At 35.8% G+C, this 24,173-nt stretch overlaps 2 protein-coding genes across 5 annotated transcripts; both read right to left on the bottom strand.

The window, feature by feature from the left end:
* Positions 1-589: 589 nt before the first annotated feature.
* LOC143032053 (uncharacterized) lies at positions 590-17,437 on the bottom strand. The gene is made up of 5 exons (XM_076196521.1): positions 17,383-17,437; positions 16,061-16,216; positions 15,174-15,310; positions 11,013-11,096; positions 590-6,375 (listed from the first exon to the last, which is right to left on the bottom strand). Exons 1-5 carry the CDS (start codon positions 17,435-17,437, stop codon positions 5,251-5,253), a joined length of 1,557 nt encoding a protein of 518 aa, XP_076052636.1. The 3' UTR covers positions 590-5,250.
* Positions 15,578-23,393, bottom strand: LOC143031503 (uncharacterized). 4 transcript variants are annotated; one of them, XM_076195430.1, is made up of 2 exons: positions 23,255-23,393; positions 15,578-19,562 (listed from the first exon to the last, which is right to left on the bottom strand). In XM_076195430.1, the coding sequence occupies exon 2, from the start codon at positions 19,524-19,526 to the stop codon at positions 18,462-18,464; it is 1,065 nt and encodes a 354-aa protein (XP_076051545.1). In that variant the 5' UTR covers positions 19,527-19,562; positions 23,255-23,393; the 3' UTR covers positions 15,578-18,461. The 4 variants fall into 4 exon arrangements, with proteins under 4 accessions (XP_076051545.1, XP_076051547.1, XP_076051546.1 ...); XM_076195432.1 differs by having other exon boundaries at positions 15,578-19,532; positions 23,255-23,367; XM_076195431.1 differs by having other exon boundaries at positions 23,274-23,367.
* Positions 23,394-24,173: the final 780 nt, after the last annotated feature.

Raw genomic sequence — 24,173 nt, 5'->3', positions numbered from 1 at the left:
CTTCACATTAGTTATTGAACCACATCCTCACCCCTTCAAGTAACCTAAACATTAAAAATATATATATTTTGCCACATAATTTAGTTATCCAACTGCAGCAAGACACTTCTACAGGAGAGCACAAAAACCAGAGCTGGTCTGCCCTCACCATGTCATCACATGGCACCTCCCCTTCTCTCATTTAGCAAAGATGAATAGTGTCTGGTTCTGGTCCATATAGGCACCCCAAAACCCCTAATATTGACTGTATGTCAGCAGTCATTACTCTAGTACAGGTAATATTTGTATGCAAGCATAAAAATGAATTGGGTAGTGCAAAAATAAATCCCAGGCATGTTTGATCTTTTCATTGGCATATCTGAATTATATAGTAAATATGCATCATTATCCGATTAACATTTTTCCCAAATATTGCAGGTTTTACATAAAGGTTGATTTGTGTATACTGGTATGTATAGTGAGGCTTAAAGTGAATATATATATACATATATATAAGATATAGAGCTTACCTGAGATAGCTCTACGCAGACTTTATAGACTTTGGAGTACTTGAAAGATTAGTTAAGGTGTCAGAAAATAAAAGAATGGCAATTTTTAAAGCTTTACTTTCTTAATGTAATATAAAAAAAAAAGGCAGGATCAGTCAAAATGCTGGCCTTTCACAATAATATACTTACACCAGATCTTAAACTTAGCTGCAAATTAAATTATCACTTTTATCTAATGTGCAAGGATACTCACTAAAAGCCACTGTATTGGATCTTTTATATTTGCAAGGCTGAAATGAAACCAGACCACAGCACAATAGTATGCTTATAAATATTGACATCTTTTTGAAACAATATTTATAAAAGCACTTAAAGATGAAATCCACAACAACCCTGTAATTGAAGTATCATTTGTAAGAAGCCTAAACAGCATTCACAGTGATCAATATAAATAAGAAATTAGTGAGACTGCAGCATCAACAAGGAAATATCCATAAATCTACTCTTTGTGACAGAGTGTAATAACAAGTGCAAATGAGTGCAGTATCTGCTATTACTGTACAGTAGACCACTTGACTGGGCTGCCAGATACAAAATATATAGGACAGTCTTACACATTGTGTTCAGTTTATATGCTCTCATTTTATGAAGTTATGAACTGAAATGATATACCCAAAAGAATAAGAGCTCTGTTGCTTTCAACAGAAAATAAAATGGAAATTATAATATAGAAATGCATATGAAATAAATTAAAATTAAAAATGATTAAGAGAAAAGTAGAAAATGGTGATGAAAAAAGGGGATGTAATGAGAGCAATAGTAGGCTAGAGTATATAGATTAAGTCAGGTGGTCTAAGGTTCCATTCATGGAGGCCAAAAATGTCATTCAGGCTTTTGTTTATTTAGGTTCTCCTATCCTTCTGTTGGTGCTGCAATTAGCTATGTAAAGTGGCTCAGTTAAACTAATATTCTTTATGAGTGTGTGTGGAGACTAAAACAGGGGTTCCCTCCCAATTTAGTAAATGTCTCCCTGTGTTAATGTGGTCCACTAAAGCGTTTCTTTCCCAGCAGAGCATAATGCCCCTTTGTATTTTCTGAATCTATTCTTTAGTCCTCTATACACCTCACCATATTATGCATTGTCTTATTTGTCACAGGTAATATCATAAACAATGCTGGTTTCTACTGGTCTTAATGTTCCTCTTTGTGGTCAAATATCCTATATTCTCCCCATGTTGTTGACTTATAAGCCATTTGGGTCTTAGTGTCATGCAAAGCATGAGAGAAAGACCAAAGTTTGAATCCACTAGTTACTGCAAATCTGATCTTTCTTTATCCTCTTCCCTCACATTTCAATGTTTTTTTCAGTAAGTTTTCAGATTACCTCAGGCTCTTGAATGTCATGGTGATGTGCCTGATTTCTTTGGAGTTATCACTGGGTATTAGGCATCATATGATGTTTACTGCTGTAATCAACATATCTTGAAGAACATAAGAATAAAGGAGACTGCAAGAGACCATAAGGCCTACACTAGGCGGCTCCGTATCCATCACCACCTGTCATCCCATCCATAAAGTTGTCTAATCATTTCTTAAAACAACTGATAGTTTCAGCGCTTACTACATGGTTACTAAGTTTATTCCATTCATCGACCACCCTATTAGTAAACCAATTCTTGCCTATTTCCTTCTTAAATCTAAATTTGTCCAGTTTATACCCATTACTGCGAGTCCTGCCCTGTTGTTTTATTATGATGACCTTGTTTGCTTCACCCTTGTTATAACCTTTGATCCACTTGAACACTTCTATTAGATCACCCCACACTCTACATCTTTCCAGAGAGTGTAAGTTTAGGTGCCTAAGCCTCTCTTCGTAAGGCAAATTTCCGAGTCCATGTATCATTTTGGTCATTCTTCTCTGTACTGATTCTAGTGAATTGATGTCCATTTTGTAGGACGGAGACCAAAACTGTACCGCATAGTCAAGGATGGGTCTAACTATCGCTAGAGTTTGATAATTACCTCTGCACTTCTATTCGTTACCGTCCTAGCAATGAAGCCTAATGCTCTGTTACCTTTATTTCTGGCGCTAATCCACTGCTTCCTGGTTTTGAGGTCCAGACTCATCAGAACACCCAAGTCCCTCTCGCACTCAGATTTTTCTAAAAACGTGTTATCTAAATGGTATCTATTTTCGGGGTTGTGTAGCCCTACCTTTAACACGCTACACTTGGAGATATTGAAGTTCATTTTCCATTTCACCATGACAATGTTAGTAACAGGGGAAGGTGCTGCCCACTGGGAGAGGTCCATATATACAAAAACCCCACCACTCATACTTTACAGTGTACTCCATTCACTCAACAAATACAAGCATATACTATACTACAGACATCTTGAAAGACTCCATGCCAAACATTAAACCTAATTCGACAAATGACACCCAGATATCACCATACAGATTATATATCTCCTGCACTTCACCCACTACCTGTGTACATGAGAACTCATCTATGACCATGTGGATATTGCCCAAGATGATATTCATTGCTACAAGCAGAAAGTGGAATCAACTCATGCCTCATAGGATATTGTCTCATGTACATTTTCTTCTAAGATTCACTTCATTTCTAATCTTCAGATTATATCCCAGTTTGCCTCTAATTTTCGAGCCTCTCTGCCCTTTTCTGCAACTATATTTCCTTCCCTTTCCCTGCTTTCATTAATTACTATCGACACAAATCCTGATCCTCACTCACCAGCCTCCTAAGCCTACATAAATTAATAAATAATCCTTAAAATGAGTTCATTGGCAACAGCCCCTTCTATACACAACCATCATTTAATTTTCTACATACTTTCCTTCCTCTCCCACAAAACCCGACCTTGCAAAATCAGGTCATCTGACTTAGATGTTCCAAATCCATTTATTTGAGATTCAATTATCTACAAAACTAGTCAGGAACAAACTTAGGTTAAGACTCCTGTGGTTCCTTTTCTAATCCATGTCAACCTGTCAGAGTGACTCACTTTAATGGTGCATGACCAACTGGACACAAGAAAATACACACCCTGCTACTCAAACAATACAGGCACTCCAAGATTTACTACTGATGATACAACTCCTTTGAAATGGTAAGGCTTATCCCCCCCAAAAAAAATAAATAAAAAAAATAAAATAAAAATATCTGCTAATCAAATTCAGGAAATTTATTATAGTAAAAAAAGTCAATAAGTTTGATTACCTTTCAATTTGTTAAAAGTTATTCTAAAGATCGTCATGCACCTCTATTCTTATATAATAGTAAAAAAAGGACAAAATGGGTTTGAACAGAACTCATGAGAGGCCCCAAGCTATCACAGTAATGGTAGCCAATTGCCTGCTCTGCAGTCATCATGCTCCTGTTTCTGATATAAATGTAAGAAAGAAAATGTAAAAATAATGTGTTTGAACAGCACTATTATTAGCAAACTCGCACATATGATAGGTCCCAAGCCATTGTAGTAATGGCTGCCAATTGACTGTGCTGCAGTCCAGGTGTCATGAATGAATTACACCTCTTTTAATGAAAAATCATGCTGAAGAAACCAACCAAATACCAAAAACACATGTATGGAACATGTGCCACAATGCGTCTTTTTTTAAAAACTTACAACTCATTTGTCTAAAGTTTCTAATAGATTTCATCTCATTGATGTTTGTCTTATTGGAATGACACTCACTCCAAGGTCAATGACCAAACTCCCTACTCTACCAAACCTACTCAGACATTAGCCACATTGCAGAATATCTCCCTAAAGTAGCAAGAATCACAGTACATTCAGGTCATCACACAACACAGTAATGACAATAGAAGCTGCTCAAAATGCAACCAGCACACAGAAGACATTGAACACTTTATATTCCACTGCCCCACCATAGCCATACCCAAGTAACAACACAATATTCTTTGAGTGAATCATGGACCATTCTGGTGTCTGTTGCTGGTTATCAAGGAGTTGTAGGTCTCCTGGAAGAGAAATGGCTCAGTGGATTATATGTACGTACTCAGATCTACAGAAAACATCTTAAACAACTACTATAGACACTGGAGCATGTTAGAGGGCTTAATTGGAGCCTCTTGGAATGGATGATGAACTTTATGAAGGATTGATGCATGAGAATAGTGGTTAACGATGTCAGAATGGCCAGAATTAATTAAAGTCTCAAAAGGTAACTGTCAACTGTAATGTTGTAGATTTGTTAATGGCATGGTGGATGGAATATGCTACACAATTGCAGATAGTGCAAAGATCATGGGAATCAAATATAGAAAGACTAAATTGTTACAAAAAGTCGACAGAATATATTATAATTGGAACCAAATGTGAAAAAAAATAACTTGAATGCCCAAAATTGATGTGTTGGAAATGAGCAAAGTACAAAGAGACTATCACCGGTTTATTCACTCGAAAGTGAAACAATTACAAGACTGAAAGAAGAGAAACATCTGAGATTGCTGACTATGGACAATTTGTCACCTAACAAAACCATCTAGACTGTGGGAGAGACATACAATGTTGACAAACATTACTGCCTCTTCATAAACATGCACCAATCACTATAACAAAAATTTTCAAACAAATCTTCATAATGTTTCACAGCTGTTTAGATTTACAATGTGACATTTTTCACATATAAATAATAGAGACATTGGGTTTTTTTCTTTGTGTGTGGTGACCTTGTGCTTTAAATGATGACTACTGCCACACATAACTCACATTACAAAAGACTCACTCCAGCGTGAACCTGCATATGATGATTGAAATCATCTTTTCGTGTGAAAACATCATTGCATATCTCACAGTGAAACGGTTTCTCTCGATTGTGGATCTGCAAATGACGCATATAATTACTTTTGCGTGAGAAAGCAGCATTGCAGACTTCACACTGGAAGGGTCTCTCTCCTATGTGAATCTTCATATGATCATCAAAATGACCTTTTTGAGAGAAAGCGGCAACACAGAGCTCACATTGGAAAGGCTTCTCTCCAGTGTGGGTCTTCATATGTTGATTGAGAACAAATTTTCGCGAGAAAGCTGCATCACACAGCTGACACCCGTACGGTTTTTCCCCGGTGTGTATTCTTTTGTGTTGGTTCAGATCGTGTTTCTGTAAGAACGCAGCGTCGCACAGATCACACGGGTACTGCTTCTCTCCCGTGTGGCTCTTGACGTGCCGACTAAAAGAACTTCTATCTGCAAAAGAAGTATCACACAAGCCACACTGAAAAGGCTTTTCTCCTGTGTGGATCCTCCCATGACGAATGAGATTACTTTTTCGTGAAAAAGCAGCACTACATAGATCACACTGGTAAGGTCTATCGCCACTGTGGGAATTCATATGCTCACTGTAAATACTTTTGTCTGAAAAAACAGCATCACATACCACACATTGGAAAGGTTTCTCTCTGGCATGTATTTTCTCATGCTTGTTTAGATGACATTTTTGCGAGAACGCAGCGTCGCACTGTTGGCACTGGAAAGGTTTTTCTCCTGTGTGAATCTTCATATGTCTACTGAGAGCACTATTTTCAGAGAAAGCCGCATCACAGAGATGACACGGGAAGGATTTCGTTGCATTGTGGACCCTCTTGGTATGTCGGTTAAGATGAGTTTTTTGAGGGAAAGTAGCATCACATAGCTCACACTGTATGGGTTTTGCCTCACTGTGGGTTTTTATATGCTGACTGAAACTCAATTCTTCTGAGAAAGCAGCATTGCATTGCTTACACTGGAAAGGATTCTCTCTTGGATGGTTCATCATCAGTAGGACTGTACTATCAGCCATCATGTACAGCTTCTGAGCACCTCTTTCAATGAAGGTCGTTTGAGGGTTACCTTTGCTCTGCCAAAAGAAATAAAAGCAAATGGTCACCCTAAACAGATGACAGTAGTCTTTGAATTTCATATCATGCAAAGACAATACCTCAAATACTGACCATCAATCAATCAATCCACTGCCCCAAATTTTACTCATGGAATTGGTCTGAATATCTTAATATTAGAATAAATTATTTAAATGTGTCCATGTTTTTATAATCTGTAAGTAATATGAATTTACACCTTAGCTGTACCATTACTAAGTGAAAGTTATATTTCCACGTTTGTATGACTTGAGAGGATTCTTCATTAACTATTGGATGGGCTCTAATGTTCTCAGCAATGTCTAAATTGGTTTACTATAAAATCAGCATCTTTATTTTGTTTATGAGTTGTATCATACTCTTGAACCAGTTTCCTGGTAGCCATAGAGGCATACTAAGTTAACCCATTAAACTCCGATGACAAGATGTCTTGTCATTTGGTCAAATAAAACAAAAAATTATAAAACACCAAAATGTTTGATCCAACACCAGAAAAATATGACGTCAGTCCTCCTCGCTTCGCTCGCGAGCTCGCGAGCGAAGCGAGGAGGACTGACGTCATATTTTTCTGGTGTTGGATCAAACATTTTGGTGTTTTATAATTTTTTGTTTTATTTGACCAAATGACAAGACATCTTGTCATCGGAGTTTAATGGGTTAACACACTAATAAAATGTGATTATTATTATCAACTGACACACTCATTGCTTTAAACACTTCAGTGCGAGTCAAATTCTTGCGCGCAGCATCGGCTGCCATATGAACGACACATCACACTACTCGCATGATAAAATACTGCTGTATTACTCGTTCTTTTTTTACTGTGAATAATAATAAACACATATAACGTGATCAACCCAGTTCACAGAATCCGGGGGTAACTCATGTATAACTACAAAAATATATAATCAAAACACCGACGTCTCATGACGCCTACGTAGGCGCCATCGAACCGAAGTGGTTAATAACATGGTACCGGTATAATATGTGGCCTACCTCTTTCAAACCGGTAGAGTATGTGACCTACCCTATTTGAATATGTCCTACATCAAGAAAATTTGAAAAAGGTTAAGTTAGATTAGCTTAGGTACCTAACTTAACCTAATTGGAAAGGTAGGCCACATACTATACCAAAGGGGAAAAAATCGTAGGCCATATCCAAAAAGGTAGGCCACATACTATACCGGCACCAATAGCATATAGGCCTATATATTTTAACTATGAAGGTCTATGTATAGTATTCGGGCATTTAGTGGAAATATACGACTAATAATGAGACACAATAACGATTAATGTCATACAGTTTCCATTATTTTTGTTTTTGTGTCGGTAAATAAAATGTGGGTGTATAAAGTTCACTTGATGAAAATAGCGTATTTGCTTTTATTTTCACATTAGTGTCGAGGAATACAGCTCGTTTGAAATATCTATTATTTTACTTTGTGACCAAACGCTGTATCACTTCTGTGATATGTGACAAATTGTCCAGATAAGCTTTCAACCGGGAAGGTAACAAATGTCGATCACGAATCCATCAAGTGTTCAAAGACCACAATGAATCCGACGCACACGCGTATCAAAAGAAATTAATAAATACTAGGCTTGCCTTCGTCAAAAGGTGTACAGATTAACTATGTATAGATTATATGATCTCTTCGTTTGAAATGAAAAGTCGCTACGAAATATTGGTAAGGAGACATGACACGGATATATCAACGAGGTATGTTTGGATAGTACTCAAATATTTAGGTCCACTGCATGGATTTCAGTATTAGATGACTCGTTGCACCTGCCAATATACGAGAAAAATAATTCCCAACAAACCCTTTCAATGATACTTGTTCCCAAAAAAGTGTGACTTAATTATTTTACGAAATTTAGGTTTATATGTTACGCGTCCATCAAGAAATGTGAATAATAGCAGGAAAATTACACCAGGGCTGGTGTCGACAGGTTTTCAGGTAAAGAATTTAACGATTTTTACATCGGCGAAACATCACGTGACCTAAAAGCACGGAGTCGTCAACACCGCGTTGACGTTCAAAATAATGACACCGCCCGCGTATGCAAAACACCCTGGAAACGTCAATTATGTACACCGCCCAGGTTATGAAGCTGCGATTTTACGGGAGTCAAATTATATTGAACAGAATACAACAAGGGAAAGTTCAACACTGCAACCTTAGTAATTAATTCAATTTCCGTGGTGGAATTTATTTTGGATGGCCATCTGCGAGTACCCAATTTTCATGTGGGAATAACGTCATTGTCGACCGTTCTAGCGGTCTTGCACGAGATATTATATACCTATATCAATATATACTTTCAGGGATATTTGTAACATTTCACCTTATTGTAATAGATAAGTCTGTATTAAAAGTATCAAGATAAATATTGGATTAAAAAATGGTGCATGCAGTAAAATGTTGCCAAGTCTAATTGTTGTTCACGGTGTTTGGGTAACGTAATATATATATATATATATATATATATATATATATATATATATATATATATATATATATACATATATATATCATATGAGGACGGAGCCTTTATTTGAACGTCGTACAAATAAAGGCTCCTTCCTCTTATGGTGTTTAACTCGTCAGTCTTGTCGGCAACTGCTACTTTCATTATATATATATATATATATATATATATATATATATATATATATATATATATATATATATCGGCATTCATCAGCGCCTATCTCTTCACCTCCATATCCATGGAATTGACATCATGAATGATTTTGTTTATACTTTGAAGAAGTTGGATCTCAAAATAGCCAAAGCTATTAATCAGAATATATATATATATATATATATATATATATATATATATATATATATATCTTGAAGCCACGGATTTTTTTTTTTTTTTGGGGGGGGGTACATATCGTGTTTAGCCAACAAGAAAACTTTACTTGTTTCTATTTTTATAAATATATCCTTCCACTAAATCGCTTGTTAGAACAAGTGGTCATTAGTAGCAGATACATTTGGTCACGTTTTCAAAACTTTCGCAGTTTAAATAAGATATTTATATTCCATTAGTTACTATTGTTACTACTGTTATTTTTTTTTACTGCCATTATTGTTACAAATATTATTATTGTTGTCATTCAATTATTACAATCATTATTATATCTTTATCATAAAAATTAAAATATTTCTGAATCGCCATTGTTATGCGCTTCTAAACAATACGTACACACTCAATCCCCAATTTATTAATGGAATTTTCCGATGTTGCAAAGGCGACACAAAAATAAAAACATTAATAGTTTCTTGTCGTTAACTATAAAGATACAGATAACTTTAGATGGAAACAAGCTCAGAAATCCCTGAACTTCTTTTTCATATATGGCTTGCACGGTACTGTAGTTTTGGTGTTAACATCATGGATTACGTACACATTAACGGTATATATTTAAATGTATTATTAATGGTCACAGATCACTGTTTCTACTGCAAATCACGCCTAAATTTATTTTCTTTGTAGTAATAAACTCCAATAATGAAATTGGTATAACGTTAGGTTAGGCTTGTAGGAGTTTGTCAGAACTATGGCTTCAAGAGGCAATACACAGTATTAGGAGTATTTTTCGACAGTTATTTTTAGCGAATACGAATACTGGACCTAAGGCTTTAAAAAAGTATGTTATGAAGAGTACTTTGCGATCGTTACTCTTGATGATGATGAATGTTGTAAAGATGCAAGTATAACGCATATGTATTTAAGTTATCAGAGACGGAGGATGCTTGCCAAAATTTTACCATAGAACGTTAAGCAATTTCGCTTCAGTTTTTGATAATACAAATATAATTGTCTAGGCATCACCAACACTACTTATACGGTAGAAACAAAAGCACTGCGGTTATTAAGATGATGAGCAAACATCATAGCTGCTGGATGTTTCCCAACATTTTACCGGTGGCCATTTAAGCCTTAGGTATGCAAGTTCTTACAATGTTACGGGGAAATCATTGCAATAAAAACGTTCAAATGAATATATATACTTAATTTTCGTTATCAGTAATTCACCAATGTTGCTAATGAAGTCTGATAACATGGGTAAATTAAGACAATCTAGCAACTCTTTGTTTTGACAAGGGGACATTTGCCGGTAATAACAAAGGCAAAATTTGACGTGGATACAGACAATATATCGCCGATGTATTATCTATAACGGAAAATCTGTTCAATGTACAAATACTTTTTTCTAATTACCTTATCAATTACTGAACGAAACCTCACAAGACATACATGAGAATAAAGCCGAACACAAATGTTGTCATGCAAAATAAACTTATTCTTAATTCTACATGCATATTAACTATTTCTAGTCAGTTCCAAAGTGGAATAATTCGTCATCAATTTCCCTTTCATATTCTATTTATTATATACTTTTTCAATCTACAATCAACTATCTACAAAAAGTTTACTGTGGATAGGTAAGCTATGGGTCCCTGGGAAAGACAGGGAAACCAGAATTATGTATACATGCATTTACCTATATAATGGCAACATGTACAAGATTCTTTCATACGCATCAATTGTAGGAATAAGAGTCTAACTGTACATAGTGATAATAACTACATCATCTTACTCCAGAGGATGCAAATTTCTCAACAAACGCTTTGTGTTTCCCACTGGCCCAACTAGCGTCGCATCGACCTCTAAACAAGCGACGCTTCAATTCCACACAAAAATATCATTGATTGTGGGTACTCATGAACTCGCTCTCGAACGCGCAAGCTCGGTTGTATGGCCCATAGATGTCACTAGTATAGTGTTTCGTTTGAAATAAGCACTTCTATTCATGTTGACAGTGTTACACCGAAGAGATGAAGTGACAGATCAATCAATAAAATAAATAAGTAATCAATCAATAAAAGGAGGTGGGGGTCAGCAAAATATATTATGATGAGCATTTTTATTCATTTATAGACTTTATTTATCTAGTGGAGATTAATCTTCAATCATATAAGATTGTATAATTTCGGTCAGTTGTGAGTGCCACTCAAATTTAACTGGCTGCAATAATATCACAAGTACCAGATAGTAGACAACATCCAATTAATATTAAACACTGCCTTGAATGTGACAAAAAGGATAACAGTCTCGTAATATATAACAAGTAAATATTCCTGTCCGGTGTTGCACTTACGTTGTGATGACCACAGGATTTCACGTAATAGGGGTGGCTTTCGCGTCGAGTTCTTACCTACCCCGCTTCTGACGAAAAAATTGGTCATATAAACACTGTTGCTGACTGGAGCGCTTATGTGACATTTTAAAATGTAAGTGCGACAAGCTCTTTACTACTAGTATCAGCGTAAAGGAACTTTATTTGTTTTGCATTAGAAAATAAAGTTGAATTGGTTTTATGTTCCAGAGAGTATTGTTGTCTGGAAATTATGCTTCAAGGAAACTTTAACTCCAGTATATCGGAGTCCAACAAGCCAGGAAGGAAATGACCAACTGTTGCTGGATTTATTGCAAGAATTAGCTGAGATGAAGGCTACATTCAAGATTGTGATGGGAGACTTTAATCTGCCACAAATAAATTGGAAAAATTGTACTACCAAAACTGGAATGAAATATCTTGGAACAAAATTTGTGGAGAAGGTGCGTGATTGCTTTTAGACCCAACATGTAAAGGAAATAACAAGAATAAGTAGTGAAAGTGAGGGTAATATACTAGATTTACTTTTCACTAATGAATCAATTGTTGAAGAGGTTAAAATTGGAAATCCACTGGGGAGAAGTGATTATGCTGTGATACAAATTAATTATAATATAGAGGAGATCGTGACACACGAAAGAAAAATATGTATCTGTTTGAAAAAGCAGATTATGAGAACTCAACACCGACTTGGTGAAATACCTATCCAAGGTTACCAATACTGAGATGTGGGGAAAATTCAAATAAAAAGGTATATTGCAATAGACAAGAGTGTACCTACACGAAAGATGGGGAATTTAAATCAGTCTAGGAAAATGACGAATAACAATCTACCAATGAAAAAGAAATTATGGTTTAAGATAAAAAGGAAACAGAGGTTTTGGATGATAATGAAATCCTCGAAAAATAATCTGAATGAATCTACTAGCAATGAGTATCTGGAGACTGAGAAGGAGTACAGAAAACTAAATAATCAAATTAGAAAAGAAGCTCGAAATGCTGTGAAGCTAAAAGAAAGGGAGATTGCAAAAAAATGTGAGGGATAATACAAAAGTGTTTGGGAAATATGTGCAAACTAAGACAGAAATAAACCAAGTATTCCTGCCTTAAACAGGGGTACTGCTGAAGGTGGAAAATCCAAAACTGATCTGGAAAATGTTGAAGTTTTAGCAGAACAATTTTTGAAGGTGTTTGTTATGAAGCCTGAAGAAGAGGTATCACACTGTGTGATAAAGAATGTACCAACACTGAATCACCTGGAAATTAATAAGGGAAAAAAAAAAGAAAGATCATTATAAATCTAAGGCATAAATCCCCAGGACCTGAGAGAATTCACTCTAGGGTTATAAAAACAGCCACGTAACAATTATTAGTACCTTTAGAAATACTATATCAGTACTCTTTTAAGCATAAGGAACTCTCTCAAGATTGGCTAATAACACACATTACTACTATATTTAAAAAGGGTTCCAAGTGTGATCCAGGGAAATATAGGCCAGTCAGTTTAACAAGTATAATCTGTAAGATTTTTGAGACTATGATAAGGGAAGAGATAATGACTCACATGAGAACCAACAGCTTATTTAGTGAAAAGTAATATGGCTTTATCTCAGAAGGATCTATGGTGTTACAGCTCATAAAGATTCTGGACAAATGGACTGAAATTATTGATGATGGATATACAGTGGACGTAATATACTGTGATTTTAATAAGGCTTTACAGAGTTGCACAAAGAAGATTATTAAGTAAAATTAGCAGTTATGGAATTGGAAAGGAGTACCTAGAATGGATTGCAGCATTTCTAATACAAAGACAACAAAGAGTGGTGGTAAAGGGTGAAATGTCAAGATGGAACCCAGTGACAAGTAGAGTGCTGCAGGGGTCTGTTCTCAGACCAATATTGTTTTGCTTATTAATGATGATAGTATAGTAAATGACAGTGAAGTATACCTGTATGAAGATGATACAAAGATATTTAGATGCATAAAAGATCAAGAAGATTGTCAGAAACTACAGCAGGAGATATACTCATGGAGTGAAAAATGGCTGTTGAGTTTTCATCTAGATAAATGTAGTTATATGAGAATAGGAAGAACAACTGTTGAAGATTGAGGCTACCAAATGGAGAAGCAGCTAAAAAGGTTACTCGTGAGAAGGATGTGGGGATAATAATCAATGATAAATTAAGTTGTGTGGATCACCTGGCACAGAAAGTAAACAAAGCCAACAAAATAGTGGGAATAATCAGAAGGTCCTTTGTTATGTTGGACACAGCAATATTTAAAGCGCTGTTTGTAGCACTGGTAAGACCACATTTGGAGTATGCTAACCAGGTATGGAGTCCTCACCTGGTTGAAGACATTGAGATGGTGGAAAATGTGCAGTGTGGGCTACAAGGATGGTGCCAGAACTCAGAGGACTTAGTTATGAGGAGAGACTAAGGAAGCTGAACTTACCAACATTGGCATACAGAAGAGCATGGGGAGACTTAATAGAGACATGCAAGATACTCACAGGAAAATATGAATGGAGATGTAGTCAAGGCATACTGAAACTTCCAAGAAGAAAACATCAGTAGGGGGAATTCACTGAAGCTTTTTAAGACAGTCACAGTTGGATATAAGGAAGTGTACTTTCCTGTGTAGGGCGATAACTGGAATCAGTTGTCTGAGTAGGTGATCACAGCAACATCAACCAGTTTGAGATCAGATTTGATAAATTCTGGTTTAATCAAGAATTTAAGTATGATTATAAAGTAAAGATAATCCACCACACATTGCCACAAGTTGAGTTGATAATGTAGATCTGGAGTCAGAGGAATAAGCCTCTTCCAGGAAGTCCTCTTGTAAGATCCATGTAAGATACACTATTCATGGTCCCGAGCAACAATTGTTTCATGGTACCAAATTGTCTATGATCAAAAGACACCCCCGAGGAATTGTATGTAGCTGAATTTTCGGTTTGTCATAATGAAAAGAGAGTACCTTATGACAGATATTATTTTCAAATAATATTTTTTGTTGGTCTAAAGATATATTTTTAAATTGATTCATTGGTGTAGTAAAGGTTCTGTGGTTCATGTGTATGACCAAGAAATAAATGGGAAATTGAATGAATTAAGTATTCACATTGATGTAGTTACCTGCACACCTGACTGGATTGTTGTGAATATGTCATCACATCAAATCACCTTTCAACTTGCGGTCTGGCAAATTTTAAGTTTTTCTACGACTTCAGACCTGATCATCATGGCTTCGTACTAGTTTTCCAAGAAACTGAAGTTTCTAGGATAGAGGATTTATTTTTCAAATTAGTATAATGTACAATCTGAGGATGGACTTGGATCCAGTTTGTATATTTGGCTGGTTGAATGGGGTCTATATGCAGGGACCGAGCAATGTGCACAAAAGACTTCTAGATGGCAACATTATTTTCTAGTGTGGTGAAGTAAATGCCTAGGCATGGTTAGTACGTCTCTACTTTGTATCTTAGTTTGGAAGTTGTAATTGATTAAAGGTCAGTGTCATTGCATCATTAAGGTTTCCTTAACCCAATATACATTTACTTTCCTATTGTCTTACAATCACCTCAGTTATTTCCTGTGTGGTATTGACTAGTTCCACACAGGCAAATGTATTATGCGATGTTTGGGTTGGTGTATCTACTAAAGTTGTCTTTGACTTTATAATAATGAGCTCTTTAGTTCTATAGTTATAGCCTTGGGGCCAATTATCATTGTGATTCATATATTTTCATGGAGGATTTCTTTGTTAAATGTATATAAAAACCATGAGTCTTGTGCTCGGTGAAATTGTTTTTGTTTAATGTCATGTAATCTCAAGTCATGCTTTCCATGAACCCATCAACAATAACTGGGAAGTACCAGTATATTCTTACTTGTGTTCTCAGGCACAATAACAGATATTAATTGTATCACCATGTTTACTACTAGATTTAAACAATATTGTAGGTTTTGTAATAAAACTTTTACTTATCAGTAACATTTATTATTAAGAAAATTTTATTTCCACATTCTTGATAAACTGAATCTATGAAACCAGTTAACAAGACTGTTGCGAACTTAATACCATGAATTGTGGATGTAATATGGTCCACTATGTATAAATGGTGTAAAATGAGGGCGCATGGAGTAAGAGCAAAAATATTTGAGGCAGCGAAGTTTTAATGGATATAAATTGTGTGAAATTGGGGAGTTTAGATCACTGGATGTTTGTGGTGAATGGTTCTTAGGTAGGCAAGTGTAATATATCTATGGATGTCTAATATATCGATGGGGTATAGACAGAAATGATAGCCTAGTGCAGTGTTTCCCAAACTTTACCAATACATGACCCCTTTCAGTATTACCGAACCTACCATGACCACCACCTTTATAATGAGAAGGATGCATTTCCTTTTTTTATACAAGCAAATCAATACATGGGTCTATGTGGATGAATGTACATACAGTTGGACCCTCCATGACCCCCAGATAAGCTCATGACCCTTTTCTGGGTTATAACCCACAGTTTGGGAACCCCTGGCTTAGTGCTTCTGGACGATACTGTTCTAATAGCAGGATCACAGGAGTGTTCATGCAGAATGGCAAGTTTGGCAAGGTGCACTGGACAGAGTTTAGGAGGGATACAACAAGTTACAATTATAATATATGCCAGTGGGTGATCTTTAGGCCCATAACATGGTAGGATGCTCACAAAAATAATAGTGTGAAAACTGAGCTATATTACATTCAATCACATTGGCTGGGAGCTTATTCCATTTATTGACAATGCAGTTTGCAACACTGCTCCTATATACTTCTACATTAAATATATATTGTACTGACAGCAGGAGAAAACATCCAATTTGGATGTTACTAATTCCTTTTAGATTTTTAAAGGTTCATGTAAAATTGCCAGTCTACACTTTAGAGAATGAGTCCACATTTTAAGTAGTTTTTATATAATTTCTTTTATCTGGGTTGAGTTTTGTAGCTCATGTACCTTTTCCAACCTATCAATGTCATCAATAAGATCTGACCATATACAGACAGTATATTCAAAGTGTGGGTGGACCAGTACTGTACTCTATAAAACTAGTTATATTTATAATGTAAATCAAAAGTTCAAGCTTAACCCAGTATCCTGTTTGCTTTTTCAAGGCAGAAACACAATGATTTGATAGTTCAAAGTTGTTACTATCAATTACACAATTTTTTTTTTACCACTTTTTTCTAAACATCTTGTAGTCATACTAATGTGTACTAACATAATTCTACTCTTGGGGTTACATTTCAATAGCAACTTTTGAGACCATTGCTCTAATTTGTTTATAAACCTCTGAATATTAACCTGTCTTGAGTTCACCATTCCACACAGGCTACTATTGTGAGCAAACATGAGGAAATATGTCAATCTATGTTGTCACACATATACTATGAAAAGAAATGACTCTAGAATGGAACCCTATGGAATTTAACTTGTTCCATCTTTCCAGCTAAGTTTTGTCACTGTAATAGCTGTTTATTGTTCAACCAATTATAAATTCAGCTTATTCCATATGAATCAATTTTTGCTAGTAGTCCCACATACAGAACACTATCAAAACCTTTTCAAGGCCAGATGAATTACATCTAGATTAGTCAATGGAAGAGAATACACCAATAAACTATACTTTATTTGTTTAATTTGACAATTACTGACAATCTATGGTATCTTAAAAGCATTTCCATTGATCCTACAATTGAGCTCATGTTCATGGGCCTGTTGTTGTGTGGTTTCTGGTTCTCACCTGTTCTGAATGAATAAACCTTGCCAATTTCCAGTTTTCCTATATCTCTGGCCATGATAGTTTTATCAATTGATGATATGGTGTATGAATGGCGATCTAATATTTATTTCCTTAGAAATTCTTGAATGCTAACCTTTCAAGCCCAGGTGTTTTATTACCATTCATTTATCTATTCATTCACTTCAGTTTTCTACAGATCTCCCAATGTTTTCTTTGGTCATATGGTTATGGTTAAGGAGATACCTAAGGGCAACAGATTGATGTGTATTTTAATAGAGAGGGAATTAAGCAAGTAATGAGTTCCAGATACTATTTAGGATTAAATATACATGAAAATAGAAACATGAGATTGCCCATAGTGTGGGAGACACAAATGTAGCCTTGAGAACTGAATGGAGAAACAAAAGTATGTCAGTGGATTAAAAGGAATGTATAGAGCAATAGTTGTGCTGTATGGAGGCAAAATGTGAGTGATGAATGCATGGATTCTTCTGAAATGTGATGCTTGAGGACCCTGTATGTAATATGATAAGAGTATAAGAACTCACAATATGATAGGTATGGATGGTATTGGGAGAAGAGGTGGCCAGTTTGAAATTATCTAATCATGTTACTATAATGGGAGTGAAACCAATGAGTACATAAAGGAAGAGGTTGATAGATGGGGTGAATGAAGCAATATAGGCTGTGGTTAGGATGTTGATCATGGGAAAATATGGGTGACAGTGAGAGAATTGCTTAGTGTCCATGACCTATTTCAGGAAATGAGTAAACCGCAGTTGAAATAAAAATGCTTAGTTCCATTATCTCATAGACGGAAACAAATGAAAGTTATAATATAAAGCATGAGGGTTGCTCCTTCTCATATCCAGCTACTTCACTTTGTATAAAGGGTCAGATTAGTTTTGGGGAAAAAACATGTTAGAGACATATTTACTATATGAATCTTATTTGATAAAACTTAAGCACCATTATTACTTAACCGATACAGTTCTTCCAACTGTTCCTCATAATACTTCATATAAGTTTCCAAGTTAACAATGCAATATTTAATATATTCATATATATAAATTATATGCTTAGGACTTCTTCTTAGTGTGAACAACCATGTGCTTTTTGAGATCACTACTGTCTGAGAAAGCAGCCACACATAGCTCACAGTGGAAAGGTTTTTCTCCAGTGTGAATCCGCATGTGGCGATTGAAATGACCCTTTCGTGTGAAAGCAGCATTACACACCTCACAGTGGAAAGGCTTCTCTCCACTGTGAATCCGCAAATGCCGAGTGAAATTACCTTTATGTGAGAAAGCGGCTTCACAGAGCTCACATTGGAAGGGTTTCTCTCCCCTGTGAATCTTCATATGATCACTGAGATGACCTTTTTGTGAGAAAGCAGCAACACAAAGCTCACACTGGAAAGGCTTCTCTCCTGTGTGGGTCTTCATATGCTGATTGAGAATACCTTTTCGTGAGAAAGCAGCTTTACATACCTCACAATGGAAAGGCTTCTCTCCAGTGTGGATCCTTCTGTGTTGATTGAGATCGCCTTTCTGAGAGAAGGCTGCACTGCACATCTCACATTGGAAAGGCTTCTCTCCGGTGTGACTCCTGACATGTCGACTGAAGGAACTTCTATCTGAGAAAGCAGCATCACACAGTCCACATTGGAAAGGCTTCTCTCCGGTGTGAAAGTTCATGTGTTGATTGAGAGTCCCTTTTTCTGAGAAAGCAGCACCACAGAGCACACACTGGTAAGGCTTCTCGCCAGTGTGGATCCTTTCATGTCGACTCAGATGACCTTTTCGTGAGAATGCTGCACCACACAGTTCACAATGGAAAGGCTTCTCTCCTGTGTGAATTCTCATATGTCGATTAAGAGAACTCTTTTCAGAGAAAGCAGCCTCACAAACCTCACATTGGAAGGGCCTTTCTCCTGTATGAACCCTCTTATGCCTGTTGAGATCAGCTTTTCTTGGGAAAGCAGCATCACACAGCTCACATTGTAAAGTTTTTGGTCTACTGTGGGTCCTCATGTGCTTATTTAGGCTATCTTCTTCTGAGAAAGAAGTGTCACACAGCTCACACTGAAAAGGTTTCTCTCCTGAGTGGGCCATCATGAGAAAGATTGTGTTATCAGCCATCATGTGCAGCTTATTTGCACCTGTTCCAATCAATCAAAGCTGCCAAAGAAATAAAAACAAACAGTTATTTTACAATCATGATCATAACATTTGACACAAAGATCACATAATTACATTTTTCATTCTTTTCTAGGCAAACTGTCTATCCAGACCTATAACACAAAATGTTATTTACAAAACAACCAGGCCTCTTCACCTTGTAAATAATCTGTGATCATAAATACACCAAATTACTAACCTTGCTCCACAAACACAACATATATTATGCCCTAATGTAAGAAACAAAACTATCCCTATATTTTTAGTTGCAGCTTTCCAATGTGAAACTCAAGTCAACAAATATTACTTTAGTATATTTGCAGCAAGCTCTAAGTCATCTACGCCAACTGTTCTCCACTGATTCCCACACTACAGGGAGTTGCAATATGGTTTTCTGACTTGCTCTACAATCCTGACAAAATAACTGCAATTCTAGCAAAAACACACAACACATACACACAAACACATTAACATTCAGATCACATAATTCCTGAAAACAAACCTTCAAATTCCATATTCCAACACACACACATACAAAAAGCCTTTGACAAAATACCATGCAAAAAATTATTTAAAAATTGAAAAACATAAGAGACATACAAGTTAACCTACTAAACTGGATGAGTAATGCTCAGAGAAAAGTGATCAGGTTGGGAGGAGGTGATTAGGAAAGTTCCTCAGGGATCAGTATTGGCTCCAATAATGTTCGCTATTTATGTGAATGAGATGGATAATGATGTGGAATGTTACATGAGCTTCTTTGCAGGTGATGCTAAACTTTTTAGGAAAGTGAAAACTGAAACAGATTGTAAATCACTACAGAAAGACCAAAACAAGGTTTGGAAATGGTGTCAGAAGTGGGAAGTAGACTTCAACATTAAGAAATGTAGCATAATGGATTTTGGAGAAAAGTAAAAAGAAAGAATATCAGGACAGTATACAATTGGAACAAAGGAAGTGAAGAAACTGGGATCTGAAAAAGACCTGAGAGTAATTATCTCCTATGACTTGCCCCCTGATATACAAGTAAACAAAATTATCAGAGGATCCTACAACTTGCTAAGATAAATAAAAGTGGCTTTTACCTATTTACACGAAGAAATGGTTAAAAAAATATTAGTCACACTAATAAGGCCTAGACTGGAGTATGCTGTGATACTATGGTCACCCAGTACCAAAAAGAAAATAAAGAAGATTGAAAAAATCCAGAGAGCAACCACAAAAATGACCCCAGCACTTTCAAACCTGTCATACGACTGGTTAAACTGAAATTACCAACTTTGGAACAATGAAGAGAAAGAGGCAACCTACTGACCATCTACAGAATCATGAAAAGCATGGAATCCTTGATGGAGAGGACTTACTAAATTGGAACAAGAGAGACACAAGAGGACATGAAAAAAAAAAAATAGTTATCGAAGTGACAACTGGAATAAACTAGACAAAAAAATAGTTTACAAAAACCATATACAAATTTAAGAGCAAACCAGATACTACGAGATACAAAGACAGGACACCATGAGCATAGATACAACTTGGTAAATACAACTAGGTAACACACACACAACTATCCCAACAAAAAAACTCCTCCCAACAGAAGCAAGAACCACACTAACACACTTGCATTCAGGTCACCATCCACCACTTGGACAGTGGCAGTGTCAAATAGGCCTTGCTACAAAAAGTAATTGTCCCACATGCAACCACCACACAGAGGACACTGAACACCTCTTCTTACATTTCCCCACATTGGCATTACTCAGACAATACAATATTTCTTCCTTGAATCACTTATTTGCCAATCTGGTGGCTGCTGCCAGTTTCCCAGGAGCCATGAGGCTCAAGAGACTAGTGATAATAGGATGATGATCATATCAACAATTGCGTTCCACAGTGTAACAAAGTTCTTTAAAATCATGCATTTACCTATATGAGTGATACACTTTTAATAATATATATCCAAGTTCACAGACCTTGACCACCACATTTGCTAAGGCTGGCCCAATCTCTATAGCACACAAAGTGATTCTAAGGCCTTATGCTTAGAAATCCTTTGCTGTCACCTCTTTTGAGAGTATATTTCCTATCAGCATTTCCCAGTAAGCATGTAACACTATTTCCTGGATGCTGAACTAATTTTTTTGCAGGTGGCCTGCACATTCTTATTCAAATAAATATAACTCAAAATTACATATTCAAAACAAGATGTAAATTACATAAATCAACTGGACCTGACAAAATATATCAAGGTGAAACAAATTAATTTAGTTTCTCTTATCCCACTATGGCATAACACCCCTCATTATAATTCATGGCTAATGCCAGGAAATTTAATTTAGCTTAGAGGGTAAAACTCAATATTGTACCAATACATAGATGCATACATACACACATATGCCACAGACCCATTTCCCTTTACATGGGGAGGAGGCTCAGACAAAGTAGACACCCACACCCTTAATACTCATTCAACCACCCCTTCCATATAGTCACCTGGACCCCAGCCACACTGTCAAAAACAATGAAGCGAGGCACCTAATGCATTCATCTTATCACAGATGTACAACAACATCTCTGGTGCCAACATCAAGCCCTGAGGTACTCCACCAGTCACATTTCTCTGATCTAACATGCATGTTTTAACTCCTCCATTTTCCAACCTATATATTCATATTTCAAATATAATTCATTTTTAGGTTAAAAACAGGATGGTGAACCCAAACATGAGATATACCACATAATAACATAGCCATGAGTCAATAAAGCTATTGGGAATGGTTTCAAACTAGAACAAATCAAATCACATGAGGAGAGAAATATTGTTTCAGAATTAGAGATTGTATGTTTGAGTAGTATATGACAAAGTAACTTTGGAGTAACACAATGAAGGCCAATTGTAAGTTGATATTAGCAGCTTTTGCAATAATAATGCCAAGTATCTCTCATCTGTAATTTCATTTTCTCAGTATTAGTCCCATAGTACATCTGACAACAACTGAAGAGGGAAAATATCATCCAATTTGACAGTTTCAAAAAGTATGATTAGGTTTCCTGTCCCTAATCATTCTGTTGTACAATAAAAAATATTCACAACAGCTAGCATCATTTTATCAATAACCTTACCTTATCAAAAAACATGATCTGGATATGACATCAATGTAACCAACTAGCTCTTTGGTATGTTATTTGGTGATAATTTAGATAGAATAATGGAATATAATATTTACAACATAATACCCAAAAGACAATGTTGGCTGTACATTTATGTGTATGCTTTCATATTGTTTTGATGATGTTACATTTAAGGAAATTTTGTTTCTACCAATTAATACTAACATCTACATACAAATTTCTTATTATATGATTCCTACTATACTTTTTATTTAAATGACAACAAAATAAATCCTCTTATCACGCTCAAATCGGGGTTCGCAATTGTAAATCAAAGTACCATTAAGGCTACTCAGTGCTAGTGCAGAAAAGTAAACTTTACTCAAACCGAGAAATATAAAAATAATCTTAGATTTTGTACAGGTATATTTGATTGATGCCGTTAATAAAATTCTAGTACAAGCAGAATATAAAATTCGTGTCTATTAAGCGATTATCAGTTTACATTTCAGTTTTACTCTCACATTCCCTAGTTTTAATCTCCATGTCTCATGCAACCTCAGAAACTATGTATTACTTACCACTTTGTATCTTACTTACGGGTTGTCTTATGAGGAAGCACACAATGAAAAAAAATCAAGAATAGATATAGCTTTTACATGCAAATGGCGACATAAGGACGCCTCAGTACGCGTCAAACGTATGGAATAAGAATCTAAGTGACATCCCCAGAAATCACAACATCAACAACAACAACAACAACAACTAGATTATATGCCGTATATACTGTGCAAGTAACTTCAACAACCAGACGCTATCTTTAACATGTAAAGACCCAAGTTGTATCGTGTGGTTTCGAAAATACATATATATTCAAGCTGACAGGTGTTCACGTAGGTACCACACCTCTTTCTATGATATGGAACGTGAGGAACCGAAATTTGTCAGCGAACCTGGAAGAGGTTATTCACCGTAGAACGTCAATACTATTTGATAAAAAAAAAAAAAAAGTGTGGGGGGGGGATACCAAGGGATATAGGTGGTTTTGTTTATGCGCATGCTTTAGATTTTATAACTATTAGGGTGGTTCTCATAACCGATTGATAACTATTGCCTTGATTTTCAATGACTGGTTATACAAAGATACATGTTTATGATTACATATATATATATATATATATATATATATATATAATATATATGTATATATATATATATATATATATGTATTTACCTAGTTGTATTTACCTAGTTGTATTTTACGGGAAGGGGAGCTATGCTCGTGGGGTCCCGTCTTCATATCTCATTTTATCTAAACTATTTTTAAATTCATGTATTGTTTTTGCACACACCACTTTCTCATCTAACTTGTTCCAACTGTCTATTGCTCTGTGAGGAAAGCTGTTCTTTTTAAAATCTCTTCTATAGCTGTCTTTTTTTATTTTCTTTCCGTGTCCTCTTGTATTTCTGTCATCCCATTTTATCAGATTCTCTCTATCA

Source organism: Oratosquilla oratoria, chromosome 12, assembly GCF_046742065.1.
Source record: "Oratosquilla oratoria isolate Oo_2021 chromosome 12, ASM4674206v1, whole genome shotgun sequence".
NCBI lineage: Eukaryota > Metazoa > Arthropoda > Malacostraca > Stomatopoda > Squillidae > Oratosquilla > Oratosquilla oratoria.
This window is presented reverse-complemented; position numbering and strand designations above follow the sequence as displayed.